The sequence below is a fragment of the Monodon monoceros genome, unplaced genomic scaffold, assembly GCF_005190385.1.
Source record: "Monodon monoceros isolate NGI ecotype Baffin Bay Population unplaced genomic scaffold, NGI_Narwhal_1 Super_Scaffold_11, whole genome shotgun sequence".
In the NCBI taxonomy this organism is placed as follows: Eukaryota; Metazoa; Chordata; class Mammalia; order Artiodactyla; family Monodontidae; genus Monodon; species Monodon monoceros.
The window spans coordinates 98,154,718-98,173,395 of record NW_021703767.1 but is presented as its reverse complement, the minus strand read 5'-3'; the positions used below and the strand labels follow the sequence as shown (position 1 = coordinate 98,173,395).

At 37.9% G+C, this 18,678-nt stretch overlaps 1 protein-coding gene across 1 annotated transcript in view; it reads right to left on the bottom strand.

The window, feature by feature from the left end:
* Nucleotides 1–2,647: 2,647 nt before the first annotated feature.
* Nucleotides 2,648–18,678, bottom strand: part of SERPINI2 (serpin family I member 2) — a 29,122-nt gene continuing 13,091 nt past the window's right edge. The window contains exons 6-9 of the mRNA XM_029214999.1: nt 13,949–14,046; nt 9,955–10,041; nt 6,808–6,897; nt 2,648–2,865 (exon numbers count right to left, since the gene is read on the bottom strand). Of these exons, the coding sequence (XP_029070832.1) occupies nt 2,789–2,865; nt 6,808–6,897; nt 9,955–10,041; nt 13,949–14,046 (352 nt within the window). The 3' untranslated portion in view covers nt 2,648–2,788. The remainder of the gene's footprint in view (nt 2,866–6,807; nt 6,898–9,954; nt 10,042–13,948; nt 14,047–18,678) is intronic.

The following is an 18,678-nucleotide window of genomic DNA, read 5'->3' as shown; positions in this document are numbered from 1 at the left end:
CACACACACCACACATACCACACACACATACCACAGCACACACACACATCACACACCACAAACACACACACACCACACACACACCACACACACAAACATACACACGCCATACACACACCACACACACACCACACCACACACACACACCCCACACACACGCCACACACACTACACACACACACACACACCAAACATACACACCACAGCACACACACACCACACACACACCATACACACACACCACACACACACCACACACACCACACACACAGAGTAACTAGGAGGTAAAGCTGGTTTTCTATTACGAAAAGAGTCTCAATCAAGAAAGCTATGTGGCAGCCAGCAAAGCACCCCATTAGCGAGCTCTCTGCATTTTACATCCTTTCCTCTCTTTTGGTAAAGATACATTTTTACCATGGAGCTGAGCAGCTAGCATGGGAAAATGCAGTGGATCATTCCTGAACTTCTTTCACAGAATTAGCCAAAATGAAATAGCATTCCAGAATTTGGTCTTACCAGGTGACAGCACCAGGATGAGAAAACGTACAGTACAGACTAATACATGGAAAACATGTATTAAAAACATAGGTGTACTACTTACTTGAGCACTAGGTACCTAGTTCCTGTGGCTTAACATCACATGGTATATTTCTTGTTCCTAGTAGAGTCCAGTATGGGAATCCCTGGTCAAGGGTGATGGGCAGAGAATAGAATGGTTGTGATCCATGTAATTATTCAGGAACCCAGGCTGATGGAGATTTGTCATGTTCCAGATGCCTTGTAAGGCTTTCCACGTCATCCTTGATGTTGATATGCAGCCAACAGAGTGAACAAAAGAGAAAGAAAAGTAGGCCAACTTGCTTCCTCACCACTGTAGCCAGAAGGGACACAACATTTCTGCTCATATGCCACCTGGTGAAGACAGGTCAAGTAGTCTACCAGGTTCAAGTTCAAGACAGATATGAAATGTAGTCTCTAGCTAGATACTGGGTCTGTATACACATGGTTTACTTTCCAGGTTATCACAGGCAACAGTTACCAAATAGTTCCACAGCTTAACAAACTCTGCTGCTTTCAGCCTGCTGTCTGTGTTCTTGTTGTTGCTGTCATTGTTTTTGCTGTCCAACTACAAATTACACCACATACTTTCCATACTTTACAAAAGCATCCCATTAAAGGTACCAAATTAACACCCACTATTGTCACTTACAACCTCTTAAATTTCAATGAAAATGTAACTCTTCCTCACATCAGTCCCAGGCCGGTAGGTATTCCTGATTGACTTTGGCCCCAGCAGCAGAGAGGATCTGGACACACGATGACAGAGGAACCCAGGCTAACAGAGCCTCTGTCATCTTCTAAATAGAGCTTCCAGGGTGTCCTTGAGCATTGGCATCTAGCTGGTACAGGAGAAGAGAGCAGTTAGAGAGGGACATTGATTTCTTAATCATTTGGGCTCACAAGTGACACACTCGCCTCCACTCAAATTCCACTAAGGAGAACTAATTACAAGGGCCCACTTAGATAAATGCAATGGTAGGAGAAATGAAGTCCTCAGCTAGGCTGCCACTGCCCAGCAACATCTCTGCACCTCAAAACCACGCTCAAAAGTCTTCACTAGATAGGGGTCTCTGCCACAATGGTAAAATTGTTTTATGTGCATTCTATTTTTAAAAATTAAATCTCAAATTTATGAAGAAACAACTGTATCATTTTTTATAACCTACATGAGAAAAGATCTGAAAAAGAGTTGATATATGTATATGTATAACTGAATCACTTTGCTGTACACCTGAAACTAAAACAACATTGTAAATCAACTATACTCCAATAAACTATTTCTTTAAAAAGAAACAACTGTAAATAGTTAAAGATAATGTCATGGATCAAAATTCTACTGAGAGATGCATCCTGGATTTTTGTTTTGCTTTATTTTATGAAAAAACACTGCTTATAGACAATATTGACTCAAAAGACATTATTCCAAATGTATCTTTGTTGAGAAGATTTACAAACATAGGACTTTGGGAAAAGGACTTAAATAGGATTTGTCCAACTTTTCACTGTACAGGTGAGGACATCGAAGTTCCAGAGAATTGAGGTGACAAGCCAAAAATATAACGTTAGGCAGTGAAAATATATATCATCTTTCATTTCCTTTATATTATATGCCATCAAGGTGGTGACTTGAGGCATCAAAAAGAGAAAGAAACTAGACTTTTGACCTCTTGAATTTTAGGCTTCAGATTTAGAGATGATCAAACAAGGAGCCAGAAAAAAAAGGAATGGCAGGAGGAAAAAATGCTCTGACAGGGCTTCCCTGGTGGCGCAGTGGTTGAGAGTCCGCCTGCCGATGCAGGGGACATGGGTTCGTGCCCCGGTCCGGGAAGATCCCACATGCCGCGGAGCGGCTGGGCCCGTGAGCCATGGCCGCTGAGCCTGCGCGTCCGGAGCCTGTGCTCCGCAATGGGAGAAGCCACAACCGCAAAAAAAAAAAAAAAAAAAGAATACAGACTTTGATATCTAAGACAGGAATCTGATATCTAAGCTATCTTAGATGGATTGTTCTACCATATCAATATTAATATCTTATGTAAGTTCACTACTTTTGATTCATATATACCCTATAAAAATACAGAAAGAACAAAAACATTTAATGCATAATTTCATTTATTTATAAATACAGATTAATAAAGGCACAGTTTAAAACAGAAAAAGATATATAGAAAATATTTGATGAGGTTTTGACAATCAACTATTTTCCATATTCTGAGGCTGTGATTTTCATTCACAGTGAATCCAAATCTCTTGCCTTCATCTTCTGGGTGTCAGGATTTGTCACCCTTCCCATAAACAAAATTGAATCTAGGAAAAGAAAAAAAACTTTCGGAATTTCTGGAGAAAAAAATGACAATAATATTTCTTAATATTTTAACAAATCATTGTCTTTTTTTCTCTATATGGTAAATAAGCAATGTCTAATAGCAAAACCCACTCCTTTGTCTAAAATAGATAATTATATCATTATTAATCATTTTCTGATAATTTATGAAGTAAATTAACACCCACAACAGCTTGTCATGGAAAATGCATTAGTCCTGTTTTTCATAAAGGAAAGCAAAAATAAAGTGACAGAGAGGTGTTCTTCTAAATATAGAGACTCAGTCAGGCAAACTTAGAATAATAAAATGGTCATGAGCATGGACGCATTTTAAATTTAAGGTATTAGCAGTCATCTCTTTATGCATGTAATATAAACCACTGGGGTTAAAAGTGCAGCTTCTCACATCTCTTCCTTCAGCTCTGAATCAAAGCTTACTGCTAAAGACAATATTTTCACATCTCTAGTGCTTTCAAATCCTCACCGGTGATATAGTATAAAGCATAAATGTAAACACGTAAACATCTATTTCCAGCCATTCTGTGTGTGCAAGTGAAAAGGAACTAAGAACTAGAGGACAAAACAGAAATAAGTATGTTAAAATGCATTCACCTTTCTTTTCAACTAGGGTAAGGGAAGTGGCTCTATGTCAAGCGTTGCCTTGAGTTATGTCCCTTAAAGTCATATGTAATAAAGGTTTATTTCAAAAGTGATAAAATAAAATTTTACATTTTAAAGCTTACATGTATTTGAAATAACAATGGCAGAAATGAAATAAAAAGGAAGAACACTTTTTCATTAACTCCTTACTGTTCAGTCCAAAGACAGACACAGTCTTAGAAGAGTCAATAACATGGAAATAGACATAATCTCTAGCAGATTTTTTCTTTTTATGATTATAATTAATACTTTGCCTCAAAATTCTCAGAATAATTCCCAAAACACAAGAAAACAAATACTCTATTTTTCAGATAGATAGAGATACATAAATAACTTCCTCAGGATGTATACTACATTTAGCCACAATAGGAATCAATAGTAACTCTTGTGTCTTTATAATTCTATGGCATTAAAGTGCTTATCAGAATTGCTTGCTTGGGGAATTTTTCAAGTAACTTTCATAGCAACTAACCTCATAAATTGAAGATAATAGTTTAAAGTTTTAAACACTGAGAAGTGTAGGACATTACATAAAAGCCATTTGTCCCAGCCTTTTTAATCTGTTTTTTTGACCAAGAGAACCACATTTTGAGTAGAGTCTTCATGCAATCACCAATCTACTCAGTACTAAATTGGACAGATTAGTGAAATCTTCCTTGACATAGTCACAGTGGACTCACAGGCAGGCTGAAGCAGAAATCATTGTTGTTTCCACATTTCTTTTCATGCCCACTTCTTAAAAAGTGTCCCTCATATTTAATCAATATAGTTATAAAACATCTCCATCAGATGGAAGCAGTTTTTACTTCATAATGTAAAAATACAATAACATAACCAAAGCTAATGACCTAGAGAAAAAGATTTCTTAGTGAATACCCTGCAGTCTGCTTCTCCCTTCAACCCACGACCTGAAAAAGTTATAAACACAACATTTTTTTATTATGTATGGAGTACTGTCAGTTTCAAAACCATGATTCACTACTTTCTGAGAAATGGCACATTTCATGTAGCATCTTTGAAAATTTTCTTCTGAAAGTCTCTAACGCTGGCCTATACCCTCAGCCTAAAAGAAGAAAAATTGTTTTTCATTTCCCTAGAAGTTTGGCTTGGTAAGAGGTTTGGATGAATATACTGAAATATATATGATAGGAAGTCAAATACTGATAGGAAAATACAAGTAATGTATGGATTTTGCATAAGAGGATTGTTTGACCAAAACAAAATTTAAAATTTAGGTAAAAATTGGTTGTACTAAATCTAAACTTATTCACCCTCATACTCCAGAAATTGTCAAATGAATATATTTTATATAAATCATTAAGCCATTTAGTAGTTTACTACACCATGCTAAATCACCAGCTTCGTTAATCCCAATGATTTCTTCAGTTCATTTGTGAGAGGAAAAATAAATAAATCACTGAATGTGTATTGTCTTAAGGTAATAACCCATTCTACATTTTATATGGCAACAATTTACAGCCTCCAATAAATGAGTGGCCATTCATTTTAAACAATACTTTCAGGGAGTAACCCTAGTTTAGAAAGTCTCATTACAATAGAGATCATAAAACAGTGGAAATAGGCATTAAGGGTCTGATAGTTAATTATTATCATAAATAAATAAATAAGTGAATTATTTTGGGTTTCGAATTTTCACTGCTGTTTAACTGATAGCTATTACATGTCCATAGTCATCAACTTGAAAAATAAAGAGTAAAACATCATTATGCTAAACACCATTATTTCCTAGGGCATTGATGCCCAATGAGCTTCATTTCTTTCTGTTCTCCATACTCAATAGTTACACACTGATGGCAAGAAGTTAGAGTTACCCTAAGGTTAAAGATGTATAGATCAAATGACATACTCAGAATATCTCTTAACACTGACATCCACTACTAGAATTGAAGTTGTGTTAATACAGTCTCAGCAAATCTGAAACTGTCCCATTGTTTCCAAGATACAACTTTCAGAAAGGTCGTTCAGCATTAGTTTCATGGAACTTAAAAAAAGTGACTGATATATCCCCTAGGGAACCAATAATATCAGTATTGCTAGTTAATCTAACAGATTCAGATTCTGAAATTAACTCTGTCTCTTCTCCACGTAAAACAATTTATATAGAGAAAATTTCCATTTTTCTTCCTTCATTTATTCAGTCGTTCACTTATTTACATTTATTGATGTATTCACAATGAACACTATGTGCCAGGCAGTGTCACAGGTTTCATATATTCTTTTATTTAACTCTGTGAGATAAGTACTAATATTATGTTCAGATAGGAGGTGGGGAAAATAAGGTTTAGAAAGTATGTGACTTGTCTTACAACTATTAGTTCATTAAGCTGGGACTTGAACCCCAAGTCCAAACCTTCAATCTCTAGGAGCACTGATATTAAGTGCAAGGCACTTTGCCAAATACTGGGCTGGATAAAGAAATGAATAAGATATAATCTCTTTTCCCCTGGTTTAGAGTCCTCACATGGGGTTATGACTCCTGAGAAGTCCTAAATATACACTTAAAGAAAGTTTCCTCACTGTATCCACATTTCTGGCCTCTCTTTCTCATAAGAGAAATTGCAAAAACATCTACTCAGACAATCTACATTAACGTTGCCATTGTGTCTAACGCCAGTCCAATCGACTACTACCCCTACCTTTTGTGCCCCTACCTTTTGTTCATTATCTTTCACACTTGCCCAAATTGGAGATTTGGAATAATATTTGACTCCTCCATCCCACTCAGAGCCTATAGCTAGTCACTTATTCTTTTGGAATCTACCTAGGAAACCTTTCACAGCTGTGCAACTTCCAACTTCCACTCCCATTGTGGCATCATTGAAAGAAAAGTTGACTTCTGAAACAAAAATGTCTTATTCTCACTACGCCACTTTTCAGTTGTATGACCTTAGACAAACTACACAACCTCTCTCTGAGCATCTATGTCTCTATTCATCAAATACCTAACTTATTGGAATGGTGTTAGCTGTGGAGATTGGTATTTAAAATCACTAGCACGTATAGTAACTATCTCGGCAGCTATTACTACTATTGCTCTATTTTAGGTCACTGTCATCTCTTAACACACAATGCCTGGTACAAAGCAAGCACTCAAGAAACAGACACTAAAAACATTTTGAAAAAAATTAAAATAAATTCAATAAATTGAAATAACAAATGATCTCAGATGTATAGACTGAGATTAGCATCTAGAACTAAGTCTATTTAACTTAAGCAGTTCCTCCAGGGAATTCTCAAAAAGGTACCTGTTGGGTTATTCTTCATAATAAACAGAAACGGATGGTTTGCTATAAACTGGTTTCGAGGCAGACTCATGATCGCAGGGACGTGTATGCCTATGAAATAGAGACAACAGTTATTTAGATGTGCACATTAAAAGATCAGTAAAGAAAATATATCCATAATATCCATACTATTTTTTGTAGACAGAAAAGGTCATTTTGTTTGAGAAATTAACATGTGGGAAAAAAACCATTTTCTAAATACAAAGAAATTTGGAATAAATGTAAAAATCAAAGATCAGAAGAATAAATATTGGATTACTCACTGAATAATTCTAACTTCACATTTATGCTCAATGAAGAAGAAAACCAAAACTTGCTTCAATTTAGTGAAAGCAGTTGAAAATTTCATCTGTTAAGCAGTAACTTTCTGCTCACTTTTTATTTGTGTTATATGATTTATCTCATAATTTTTCAACTCCTAATTCCTATCCAGGTATGTTTGTACTTTATTTCTATTCTCCAGGCTTGTAGTAATCACATCTGACTTCAAATTTATTTTTTTTAACTTTTCCAAAATTATTCTGTGAGCTCAGAACTTTTAGGATTTGTGCTGTGAATGTGTATGGGATTTTTATTATGATATTAGAAGTTTGCTGCCTTGACAATTATTTACTGTAATAATTTGTATCATGCCTCTCCATTGTGGCATTTATCAATATTTCAGAGTGGATAAATTTAAATGGCTGGATTGTTTTTCTTTCTAGATTAAGTATTTCTGCACTCAATTCAGATGTTTTATTTACCAGTAATGTAGTAATTTTGTGTATTTTTTTCAGACCTATGAAAATCATTTTTAAAATGCAACACGTGATCAGAATTGAAAAACAAATGTAGAGAAGGAAAAAACTATTCCTCTACACTTTTTGTTTGTAACTGGGGTGTGCAAATTAAACTGACAAAAGACAGATTAACAAAATCAATGGTTTTATTTTGTCTCCACACAGGAGCTTCACAGAAAAGAAGTGAATACCCAAAGAAGGGGTTATATCATTTTAACAAAAAGTGGTAAATTGTGGAGAAGTGACTACACAAAGGAAAAGGGGTTTGAGTGTCTAGGGGTGGTAAATTGTGGGAAGGTAAATGTATGGGGAAAATTAATGGTATATAAGGATTATTTAGTAAGGGTTTCTTATGCAGACTCATATCAGTGCCCACTTTCATCTCCTATGCCAAAGGTTCCTTCTCTTGGCATGGAAGACAAGAAGGGAGATACCTCCACAAGGGAAATCTATGCCCTGATTTTAGACATGTAGGAGGAGGGTAGAGAGCTCTTTTTGTATCTGCTGTTTCTCAACTGCCTTCAGCTCAAAATAACTCTTCTGCAAAAATGGCATATTTGGGGGTGGCGTATTCTGATCCCCTGCACAATCCAAAATAACCTTAGTAATACTAAACGCATGGCATCCTTCTACCTGAAATATCAGGGCTATGGTAACCAAATTACCAGTGAATATAGACTCATGTCTGAATTAATGAGATAATACAGAAAAGCATAGTCAGGATCACGCCCATTCTCATTTGGGTGAATACTTGAGTTCTTCTGTTCCTGAGCATCCATTGAGTAGATGCCTGAAAGCCAAAATACTCACACTAACTATTTAAGTGTGATACATCAGGGTCACTGCTGATCCCTTGATGATTGTTACATCCTCTTAGAGAGCTCTACACTTAAAACAAGAGGCATCAGGTGATAGCAGAAAGAGTTCTGAACTTGAAGTCAGGGAACCTGATTTCAGTCCAAACCCTACTGTCTATTATTAGCATGACCTTAGGCAGACCACGTCACACGTGTGCCTGTTTCTTCACTGACATAATGAGAGGTTCAGACAATGATCTATAAGGACTCTTCCAATTCTGTGTAAAAGCAAGTGGAAAATTTGTCTACGTGAACTAGCAACTTCATCCCAAAGCCACCTTTGATTTCTCCAAGGATTGTAATAGCTCATCCCCTCCAATCTAAGTTCCTTGAGCACAGTAATGCAAAGTCCTTCAGGAGATGACAAAACAGTAGTGGGAGTCCAGTGTGCCCCACCCAGATGTCAAAATTCATCGCCATTACATAGCATTATAAATTAATCAAGAAATTAATAATGTGGATATAAATTTATCAATATGACTATTTAAAGGATGCATATCTTTTACATACAGGTTAAAGTCGTGGTCTGAAGAATTAAAATAGACTTATGAGGAATTCATTAAAGTTGCCCTTCCATTTCTAATTGAATTTAAGGCTTTTCTCCAATTATTTTTTGAGTATTACTTTTACGCAGCACAGATACTATTCAAAATGTTCAAGGAAATATATCATTTGTTCAAGGAAGTATATCATAGAAGTGGTTCTCAAGCTGTAATATGCACACAAGTCACCAAGAGACCTCGGAAAATGCTGATGCTGGATTAGTAGGTCTGGAGTTGAGCCTGAGGTTCTGCATTTCTAACTAGTTCCCAAGGGGCACTGATGCTGCTGGTCTATGCATTACACTCGCAGTTGCAAGGATAGGCTCCAAGTCACTGGAGAGCAGTGTTTCTCAACCTGGGATTCACATTGTTATCACTTAGGGAAAGGTAAGAAAATACTGAAGGCTGAATCTCATCCGCAGAGATACCGATCTAATTATTTTGGGGCGCGGTCTGGGCACAGAATTTTTAAAAGCTTTTCAGCTGACTCTAATGTGCAGCTAAGTTCGAGAGCCATTGCCATAGAGATAACAAAAGTCACATTAGAAAAGTAGGGACTAAGAGTGCAAAGGAAGAATGAAATTAATACAATTTCTTACGAGTGAACATTCCTGAACAATCATGATTTCAGGTTTGAGCCTACAGTTTTCTCCACGGGTCCTATCTGCTAATGGGCAGGTAATCCAATTGACCAATAAGTAGATATCAGTAGATGAGCCTCAACTCGTAATCAAGTCCCTTCCCTTTTCTTTTGCCTTAAGCTCCAGCCGCACAGATGCATAAATAGCTTCTATAGCCATTTTTCCCTTCCTTCAGTGTACTGGACAGCAGGAGGAGAAAAGGAGATCAGAGGACCACAAAGTGGCAGCATCCTCACGCTCATTTCCTCCAGTCCTTCCTCATGGCTTGCTGTGACATCATTTGTCCTACCGGTTGATGTTGCAGCTTCACTGCCATCTTCGTTTATCTCAAAGAAAACTTGTTGCATGACTTGGGAAACATACACCTCAGAGGAATCTGTAGGAAAATATGAAAGTGCATTGAAGGGTTAAAACTCAGGGCTATTACTTATTGGATCCCAGGTGAATTACATTTTCAAATGAACAAAGAAAAGGAAAAAATTCCAAACTCTTTCCAAGTTAGTTAATTTGCTAGAGATAAATGTGGTTTAGGTTTAGCTCTTGCAGAGATGATGTAGAGAAGATATGGAGAGACCAAGTTTAGCTCAGATATAAAAGATAAAGATAGAAGGCGATAAGCCTCAAATCAAGTACCCCACTAAGTGAAATATTTGAATGGACAAAGGGTTTTGCCTGCCTTAGTCATGGTCTACAGGCAAGATGAAAAAGGCTTTACAGATTTGAATTAATCCCACCCTATGTCTTCGACCTCAAAGCCAACTTGCCTTTTAAATTCCATATTGGGTTTTGATCTGAGTTTAGAACAAAATTTACTTTCCTTCAAGACTGATGAGGCGATAAAAGTCTAAAGAGCTTTTGTGTCATCTGTTACAAAATAGCTTCAGAGCTATGCTTTAAAACCTGTCAAATTTCTAGTGTAACATAGCGTCTTAATAACGTTTTGTTCTGCAGTGGAAACAAGCTGAGAGAGAAGGCCCCTCTCCTCCCCTTGGTGGAACTGATGTATGTGTGAAGCGTTTCTGGTATAGTGACCTGTGAAGAGTCTCCTTGAGAAGGGGGAGTGAAACCATGAGTTCAGAAGCCACCCGCCAGCCCCCTGTGTCCAGACCAGATAGATCTGACAGTGTTCCTCAGAGAGACAACGGAAAGGTGGTCGTGAGTTCAGTGGTGGCGAAAGGGTGAGGAAAGGAAGGCAAGCCTTGAAACTTGAAGAGAAAGGAGCTTTGTCCCTCATGAGAGAGAAAGCTGATGTGATGCAGGTGGACTCCACCAAGACGACCGAATTTAGAAGGATTCATGAAGAAATAATTTAGTCAAGGGGAACCAGCTCTGACAGCTTACAGAAAAGTAAATCCCCTCAGGCAAGACAGAGGTCATCAAAGGGTTATTTGCATAAAAATTGGCTTCCTAAAAATAACTCCAAACTGCTTGTAATGACTCTCTCTGGGCCCCTGATTACCTCTCATCCTCATCTACTACCCTCCTCTCCGGGTCCAGTAGCTCCAGCTACAAGGTCAAGCATCAAGACTTTAGCCCCACCTCTCCGTCTGCTTAAAATCCCTTTTCCCAGAACTTTCCCTGATTGGCTCCCTTGTTACTTAGGTCTCAGCAAAATGACACTTCCTCAAAGCAATTGTCCCTTCTCACCATGTCTAATTCTGCTCTTATCTGATCTAAATCTCTTTATCCCATGACTCTATTTTAGTTAATCCATAGCATCTATCACCTCACCATTTAATTAATTAATTACGTGTTAATTGTCCATCTGCCCTAACAGTTGTAAACTTCATTAGAAGAGGGAATGTGTAGATTTTATTCAACTCTAGAAAACTGCCTGGCACATAGTTGGCTTTCAATAAATACTTACCAAATAAATAAATCAATGGATAAGGCTATGTCTAGTGATAGAAACATGTAAGATGGAGAAAAGGGGGCATCCACATCATTAGTGTGGGTTAACTAAAATGCAGGAGTGTGGCTTTTTAAGGTCATGCAAATAAGCATGTTCTTTTCCCACAACTGCCTGGAATATGATGGGATTCACATATAGAGCACAGAGTAGATGGCCAAGGGGCTCATGCAAAGAATGAAGACCGAAAAGCAGGTTGGGGTGGAGTGGAGAATTTCACGCATGCGGTTTAGCACTGGCACCAGACCAAGTGACTCCCTGGCCATTAGACTGAGCAATTTGGTCTTCTGTATTCCATCTTACAAAGAGGGGGCCCGGTCTTGGAAAAAGAACAGGACTTGGGAGATGATAGATTAGAACAAGGGATCTGAACTTCATAAACTCACTGGTTTCTACATCTTTGCAATAATTCTTTCCCTTAATTTCCTATGAAAATTCCAAGTATGTCTTTGTCAAGTTAAGAGGACAAGAAACTTTCAATAGCTTTGCTAGAAGATGTGCAAGTAAATATTAATGTGCCATTTACTCACTTTTTTTTTGTATTTAACATTTACTGAGTGTCCACTATATAATAGATGTTGAACAAGATGATTTACATATATTTTTTTCCACCACTATGAGATATTATCTCATTTAATAGATTAGAAAGTTGAAGTTCAGAAAGGTTAAATATTTTACCAAAGGTGACACAAGAAGTAATAACAGTTAGAAGTCAAATATTCATCATAAAGTTTCCAAAATAACTCTTTTGAAAACATTTCATTCAAAACTTGTGAATGACATGAGTATAAGATAGTGTCTCTTTTGTGTAACTATCACAGAGCACTAGCATTGGACTGGTTCACAGTAGCCTTTAGCAAATGTTTATTGTCTACTTACAAATGGTAAGTAGGGATGGCAGGGAATTAATTCACTATTCTCCTGAAGACCAGAAATAGTGCCAGTCTTGACTGTGGTTGTTCTATTTCAGGCAATAAGACAGAACCAAAGAATCAAAGTAGTTAAAACAACTCAAATAGGCAACTCAGAGCAAAATATGTTGGACATTTATTCTTTTCTGTTCAGGGTTATTCTCTTGCACAAATTCTTTTATAAAGCATTTTGGAGGTATTTTCTTGATAAATCTTCTTGTAAAAGGAGATTTTATAGAAGTCACAAATTTCTGGGAATTTGCAGAGTGAGTGGCTGTTTGAAAGTCTGAGATATAGCAAGTGAGCTTCCGAAGGCCAGAAAGAAATCTAAGAGGAAGAGGTGTTTAAAAAATGGCTTGGTTTATTTCAAGTTGGTGAGGTGTCTGCATTCCAGGACACACTTAGATAGCATCCTGTTGCAGTATTTAATTTTGACTGTCTCATTCCTGATGCTGATGAAATTGTCAGAGAAGTCAGATCTATCTGGCAGTGTGAGAACAGCAGCTAAATCATGCGTGAAGGTGATAATGAACAGCTATGTCACCTGTGTACCCCACCCACTTCCTCTGCCAGGAAAATTCATTCATTCTATTCATTTACTCACATAATTGATGAGTGCATAAATTAATGAATACTTCTCCAAAGCCCAAGTTTTATATAGGAATACACAATAATGCTGGGTTATGATATCCAACCCCATCAGACAGACAAGCCTGTATCATTAGGACTGTTGTGGTTTTTTTTTTAATATATAAAACAGAAGACTGAATTTAAAAAAGGGTAGATAACTTAGGACAAATTGGCCCTCTTCATCCATTTTTTTTCTCTTTAGTTATTTTTGAACTAGTGGGTACTGCCAGGATGAGAAAAATTAAAGACTGTCTTGGGCTTTGTTGTATAAGTAAGTGTCTTAACTGTACACAATTTCCCAGATGCCAGTTAGCATAAAAGCTCCATCTCCTCAGATATGTTGTCAGTCTCAAGCTAAATCTACAAACTGCAGCATTACAATTTCTAGATTGTGTTCATCATCCAGCAGCTTGTGGATGCCTATTTCATGGCCTCTAATATTACCGAATTAACATTTGCTAATTGGTTTATAAAAGTTTTATTAGCTCTGCTTAGATGAGAGCCTCAAAGTTGTAATTCCCATTACTCAGATAAGGAAATCCAAACAGGGCTGGAATAAAAGTCCATATAATACTTTTCCTACACAGTCTCACTGTAAGCGTGGTTAGAAGTTATCTAACATTCTATAATGCTGTCTGACTTTCATTAAGCAAAACTACTTAAGTGCAAAATAGAGTGCTTGTTTACAGACAGCTTGACATGACTATGACGTTTATTCTCTGCGTATGTATCTTCTGGGGCCAAATGCTCTCTCAGTTTTAAGATCAGTCAGTTAACATCATTACTAAGAAAACATATTTACATGATAATATAAGAATAATTTTCCATATTACCTGTTATTCCAGAAAGGTCACAGCCAGCACTAAATATCTCAGTTATATTCAATGAATACAAAGCTTCTTTGAAGTCTAATTTTTGCTCTACTTTAAATCTGTCATAAAAAATGAAGAGGAAAATTTTTGAAACACTGTACACATTTTCTACCAAAATGATTTTTATAAAATGGATGACTTGGAAGAGATTTTATTGTGAAATATTTTGTTTTCATTATCCCAGTTACGTTTCCTCACTTTTCACACCATTTTTCCCCAGCTCCACTGAGCAGTTCTGAGTTGCTAATAACTTGTTTCCCAGATAAATGGTTGGCTGGGAAGGGAGAAGCAAATACTCTATTTTTTGAAGTAACACCTAACAAAACAGGGTGAATTCTAGCTAAGTTTTCAATTATTTGCTTCTTCGCTAGAAATGTAAAGCTTCCCTCCAGCAACTATACACACTCAGATTTTTCACAGCATCAAAGATGGTTCCTGGCAGGCATCCAAGACTATGAGCCGGAAACAGAAGCCAACGGTCCTCAGAGAAGATTGTTGGTTACTGAGGTACAGAGAGGGGGCATTAGAAACCTATGAGCCTTCTCATCCATTGTCACAGTTGATGTGACTTCCTTCAGTTTACAGACACACCTAACATCTTCCCCCAAAGCCCTGTATTTTACAGGTAAAAGATTGAAAGGGAACTAAATTCCTTTCCAATAAAGTAAAAATTATAGGAAAAAAAAAAAAGCTGGCCAACACTTCTAATTCAGGGCCCTAAGTTAGGACTCCAGATTCTACGCAAGTCTCCAAGCCTCCATTTGCCTGAAGAGGGAGCTTCACCAAAGAATCTCAAAGATTCTCTCAGGTACTGATCTTCTATGATTCCAAGTCAACAGCAATCAGTGACCCTCACTTTCCCATTTCAATAAAAAGGGGGGCGGGGGGGGCGGAAAGAAGCTAGTACTTACTGGCTTTAGAGATGCTAAAAGAACCATTTACATTTTACAACCAGGTTGGAGAATTTGTTTCTGAAAGAAAAGAGTCTAAAGTCCTCCAACAGGGGGCTACGTATATTTCCTGCCTCAGGGAAATCCCAGGACAGCTCCTGCCCAAGGAGCTGTGTCTGTGCCCTAGCTGGGTCTTTGCCCCCGTGCTCTCTGGTTTGGATGCAGACACGATTGCCCAAGCACAGGATCCTTGCTTAGCTAACAGGTAGGCCCACATCTGGGGCTAGAAATTAGCTTGTGCAATCAGTCTAATTAGATCATTGTTTTAATTGCCAAATACTGAACAAGCTTCTTAATTATAGTTCTTCCAAACAAGGAACATGCTGTGGCAAAAATTTACTGGCCCTAAATTATTTCTTGGTAAAATATTATGCCCTTTTGGAAGATGTTTATTCATTCAGAACCCTAGCTAACTGGAGATGGGCACAACTCAACATGCACATTAAAACCTACTGATAATGAAAATAACTTGTTTTATGCCAATCATTTTCAACTTCTTCCTTTTAACTTCCTGCTAAGAAAGATAATATGCAGCATGATGGCTTTGAGGCTTTGGGGTTGTTCTTTTTTTCTATTTTCATTACCACACTTTTTTTATACTGAATGGAGTATGGGCTTCTAAAAGGTTGAGGAACAATGCTCTAGTCCACCCATAATTTGGCTATTTTTAGTATAATAGTGCAATGATTTTGGGATAATGACAAGAATACTGCAAGACTTATTACAACCTCTAATAAGGTCTAATCATACCAGAGAGTCATTTAAGTAACAGTCTTTCTCATAACATAGTCCAATGAAACCTACAGTGATAGAAACCCATTCAACCATTTAATAAAAGTATAATCTATGGCCGATTTCTAATTAGCCATAATTATTGGAGCCATGAATAGCCAGGTGTGAAGTATGCAGGTCCCTTCCCAGTCAGAGCTAATGTGCTAACTTCCACTGCCTTCTAATCTAAATATAATCCAAAATCGTAATCTCGATCAATACAATATGTGTAGTGTTAATTGTGTCCCTCTTCCAAATTTTGTGGATCTTAATATTTTTTCTAGATGTGGTTCATTTCCTCTTTTCCTTGACTCTCCTCTAAAATTGTCAAAAAAAAATACAGATAAAGGTAAAAGAATGAGTAGCAAAAGGACTGGATAGACGATGACCAACCAATCATGAAATGAATGTTGTAGCATATGTAAACATTACCTGCCTCCTTAAAAGGTAGCAGTTTACTGCCACAGGCTACCATTGTGCTTAAAATGGTCTCACACAGGTTAAAGCTGCAGAAAACGAAGGAACACAATTCCGAATTTCTTTTTTTTTTTTTTTTTGGCGGTACGCGGGCCTGTCACTGTTGTGGCCTCTCCCGTTGCGGAGCACAGGCTCCGGACGCGCAGGCTCAGCAGCCATGGCTCACGGGCCCAGTAGCTCCGCGACATGTGGGATCTTCCCAGACCGGGGCACGAACCCGCGTCCCCTGCACCGGCAGGCGGACTCTCTACCACTGCGCCACCAGGGAAGCCCCAATTCAGAATTTCTGTTTGAAGAAGGAGTCACTCCTGGTCTGCAGGCCCTACTGTGGATTGGTGTTGTCCCTTTCTTCTCCTTTATACCCAGGACTCTTGTTTAATGACAAAATGTCTTCAACTGATTTCCCTCAAGGTTCCTGTCCTTATTGTTTGGAATTCCACTTTTGATACAGTGGGCTTGAGTCATCTTTGGAAGGTTCAGGCTTAGAAACAACCAAGTCTTAGGGCTGCCCACAAGGATAAAAATATAACACAATCCTTGACAGTGGTGGACTTGGACTATTATGTGAGTACATAGTAGTTTCTGGCCACTTGTGTGTGTGTGTGTGTGTGTGTGTGTGTGTGTGTGTGAAATATTCCATTGGCCTCAAGGGCTGAATTAAAAATGCTTTCTGTCACATAGGAAACATATCTGGACAATGCTTAATGTAAACTTGGACTCCAATTTGTATCAGTGTTTGATAGGCTAAAGTGAAAGAACATTTAGAATCATCATTGCAGCTGGTCATGACTTATCTATTCTCACACCCAGCCTCATTTTCCCTGAGGTCACTTTCTCTCACCCACACACAGTTCACATTCACACACTTAGAGATCCAAAGCTGTCTGTTTGGGATTGACGTATATACACTACTATGCATGAAGTAGTTGGCTGGTGAGTGCCTACTGTATAGCACAGGGGGAAAAAAAAAGGTACAATCTGTTTGCAGGACATATATTAAGTTAACCTGAAAAATGCATTCAAATATACATTAGGTGCAGACAAACACTGTTTGATTCCACTTATACGAGGTACCTAGAATAGTCAAATTCACAGAGTCAGAAAGTACACTGGTCGATGCCAGGGGGTGGGGTGGGGGGGGCGGGGGGGGAGGGGGAATGGGGAGTTAGTGTTTAAAGGGGACAGAGTTTCAGTTTAGGAAGGTGAAAAATTTGGGAGATGGATGATGGTGAGAGTTGCACAGCAATGTGAATGTACTTCGAGCCGCTGAACTGTGCAGTTAGATATGGTTAAAATAGTATGTTTTATATTATGTGACTTTTACCACAATAGAAAAACATTTAAAAATAAAATAAAATAAAAGAGTAGTATTTTGAAATACAAATAGTTACAGCAGCTAATAATAGTAATTAGCTACCATTACTGACTGCTTGGAACTATACTAAGTTTTTTGCATATATTATATCATTTAATCCTTTAAATGACATTACGAGGTACAGAGTAGTATTATCGATTTGCAGATGTGGACGCTGAGGGTGGGAAAATTTAACTTTCCCAAGGCTAAATAGCTACTCAGAGGTGGAGCTGGGATTTAAACCCAGAACTGTCAGACTCTAAGATCATGTTCTTCACCACTGTACATACCCCTTCTGAGTGTGTCTCAATAATTGTGCAAAACAGCACTCACAGTCAGCAGAGAACTTCCCAGAGATGCTTCCTTGTAGGAGCAGATGGCTTTGCTCAGTGGGATCCACCAACTTGCTAATTACATTGCATACAACGCCCTGAGGTTAAGCAGGGGTACTGGTCAAAGAAAAGAACAAAGCCCACCAAAGACAAAGGCCCCTGAGCTAACCAACCACCAATTCCCAAGGGAATCCTACTTCTTATTCAGTCCCACCCCCCTGCCTAGAAATGAGCTGGTCTCTGGGGGAATCTCTTAGAACTAGATTTCCTGGGATTATTCCAAACATCCTAAGCACTTCTCTCTTCCCTTTCAGATGTTGAGGTCGGATAGCATCGGCTAATCCAGTGCCAGAACCTCTAAATCACATGGGATCGTGCAGGAGAGAGACATCAGGTAGACATCAGACCCACCCCTCACCACCACCACACACAGACAGGGCCATGTTCTGAGTCTGCGGATGAAGAATTGCACCCAGAAAATGGCAATGGGGCCCCCCAGGACTTTGCGCAATCTTTAGATTGCATTATTTGGTCAAGTGAACCCAGTACCTTAGTAGGTTTACATTTTCTACACCTCAGCAGCTATCTAGAAAAGCAAGTTCCTAACTCATTCCCATGTATTATCTTTTCTATTTGGCAGGCAAGCAGGGAGGAGAAAGAAATAGAAAATATAGAAAAGGAAAAACAAAATGTTCATAATGCCATAACCCTATTACAACTAATGTTAACATTTTGGTAAATTTCCTTTGTTTCTTTCTGTAGATTTGTTTCTTTACATAGCTGTAATCATTGTAAAAATTTTTTAAT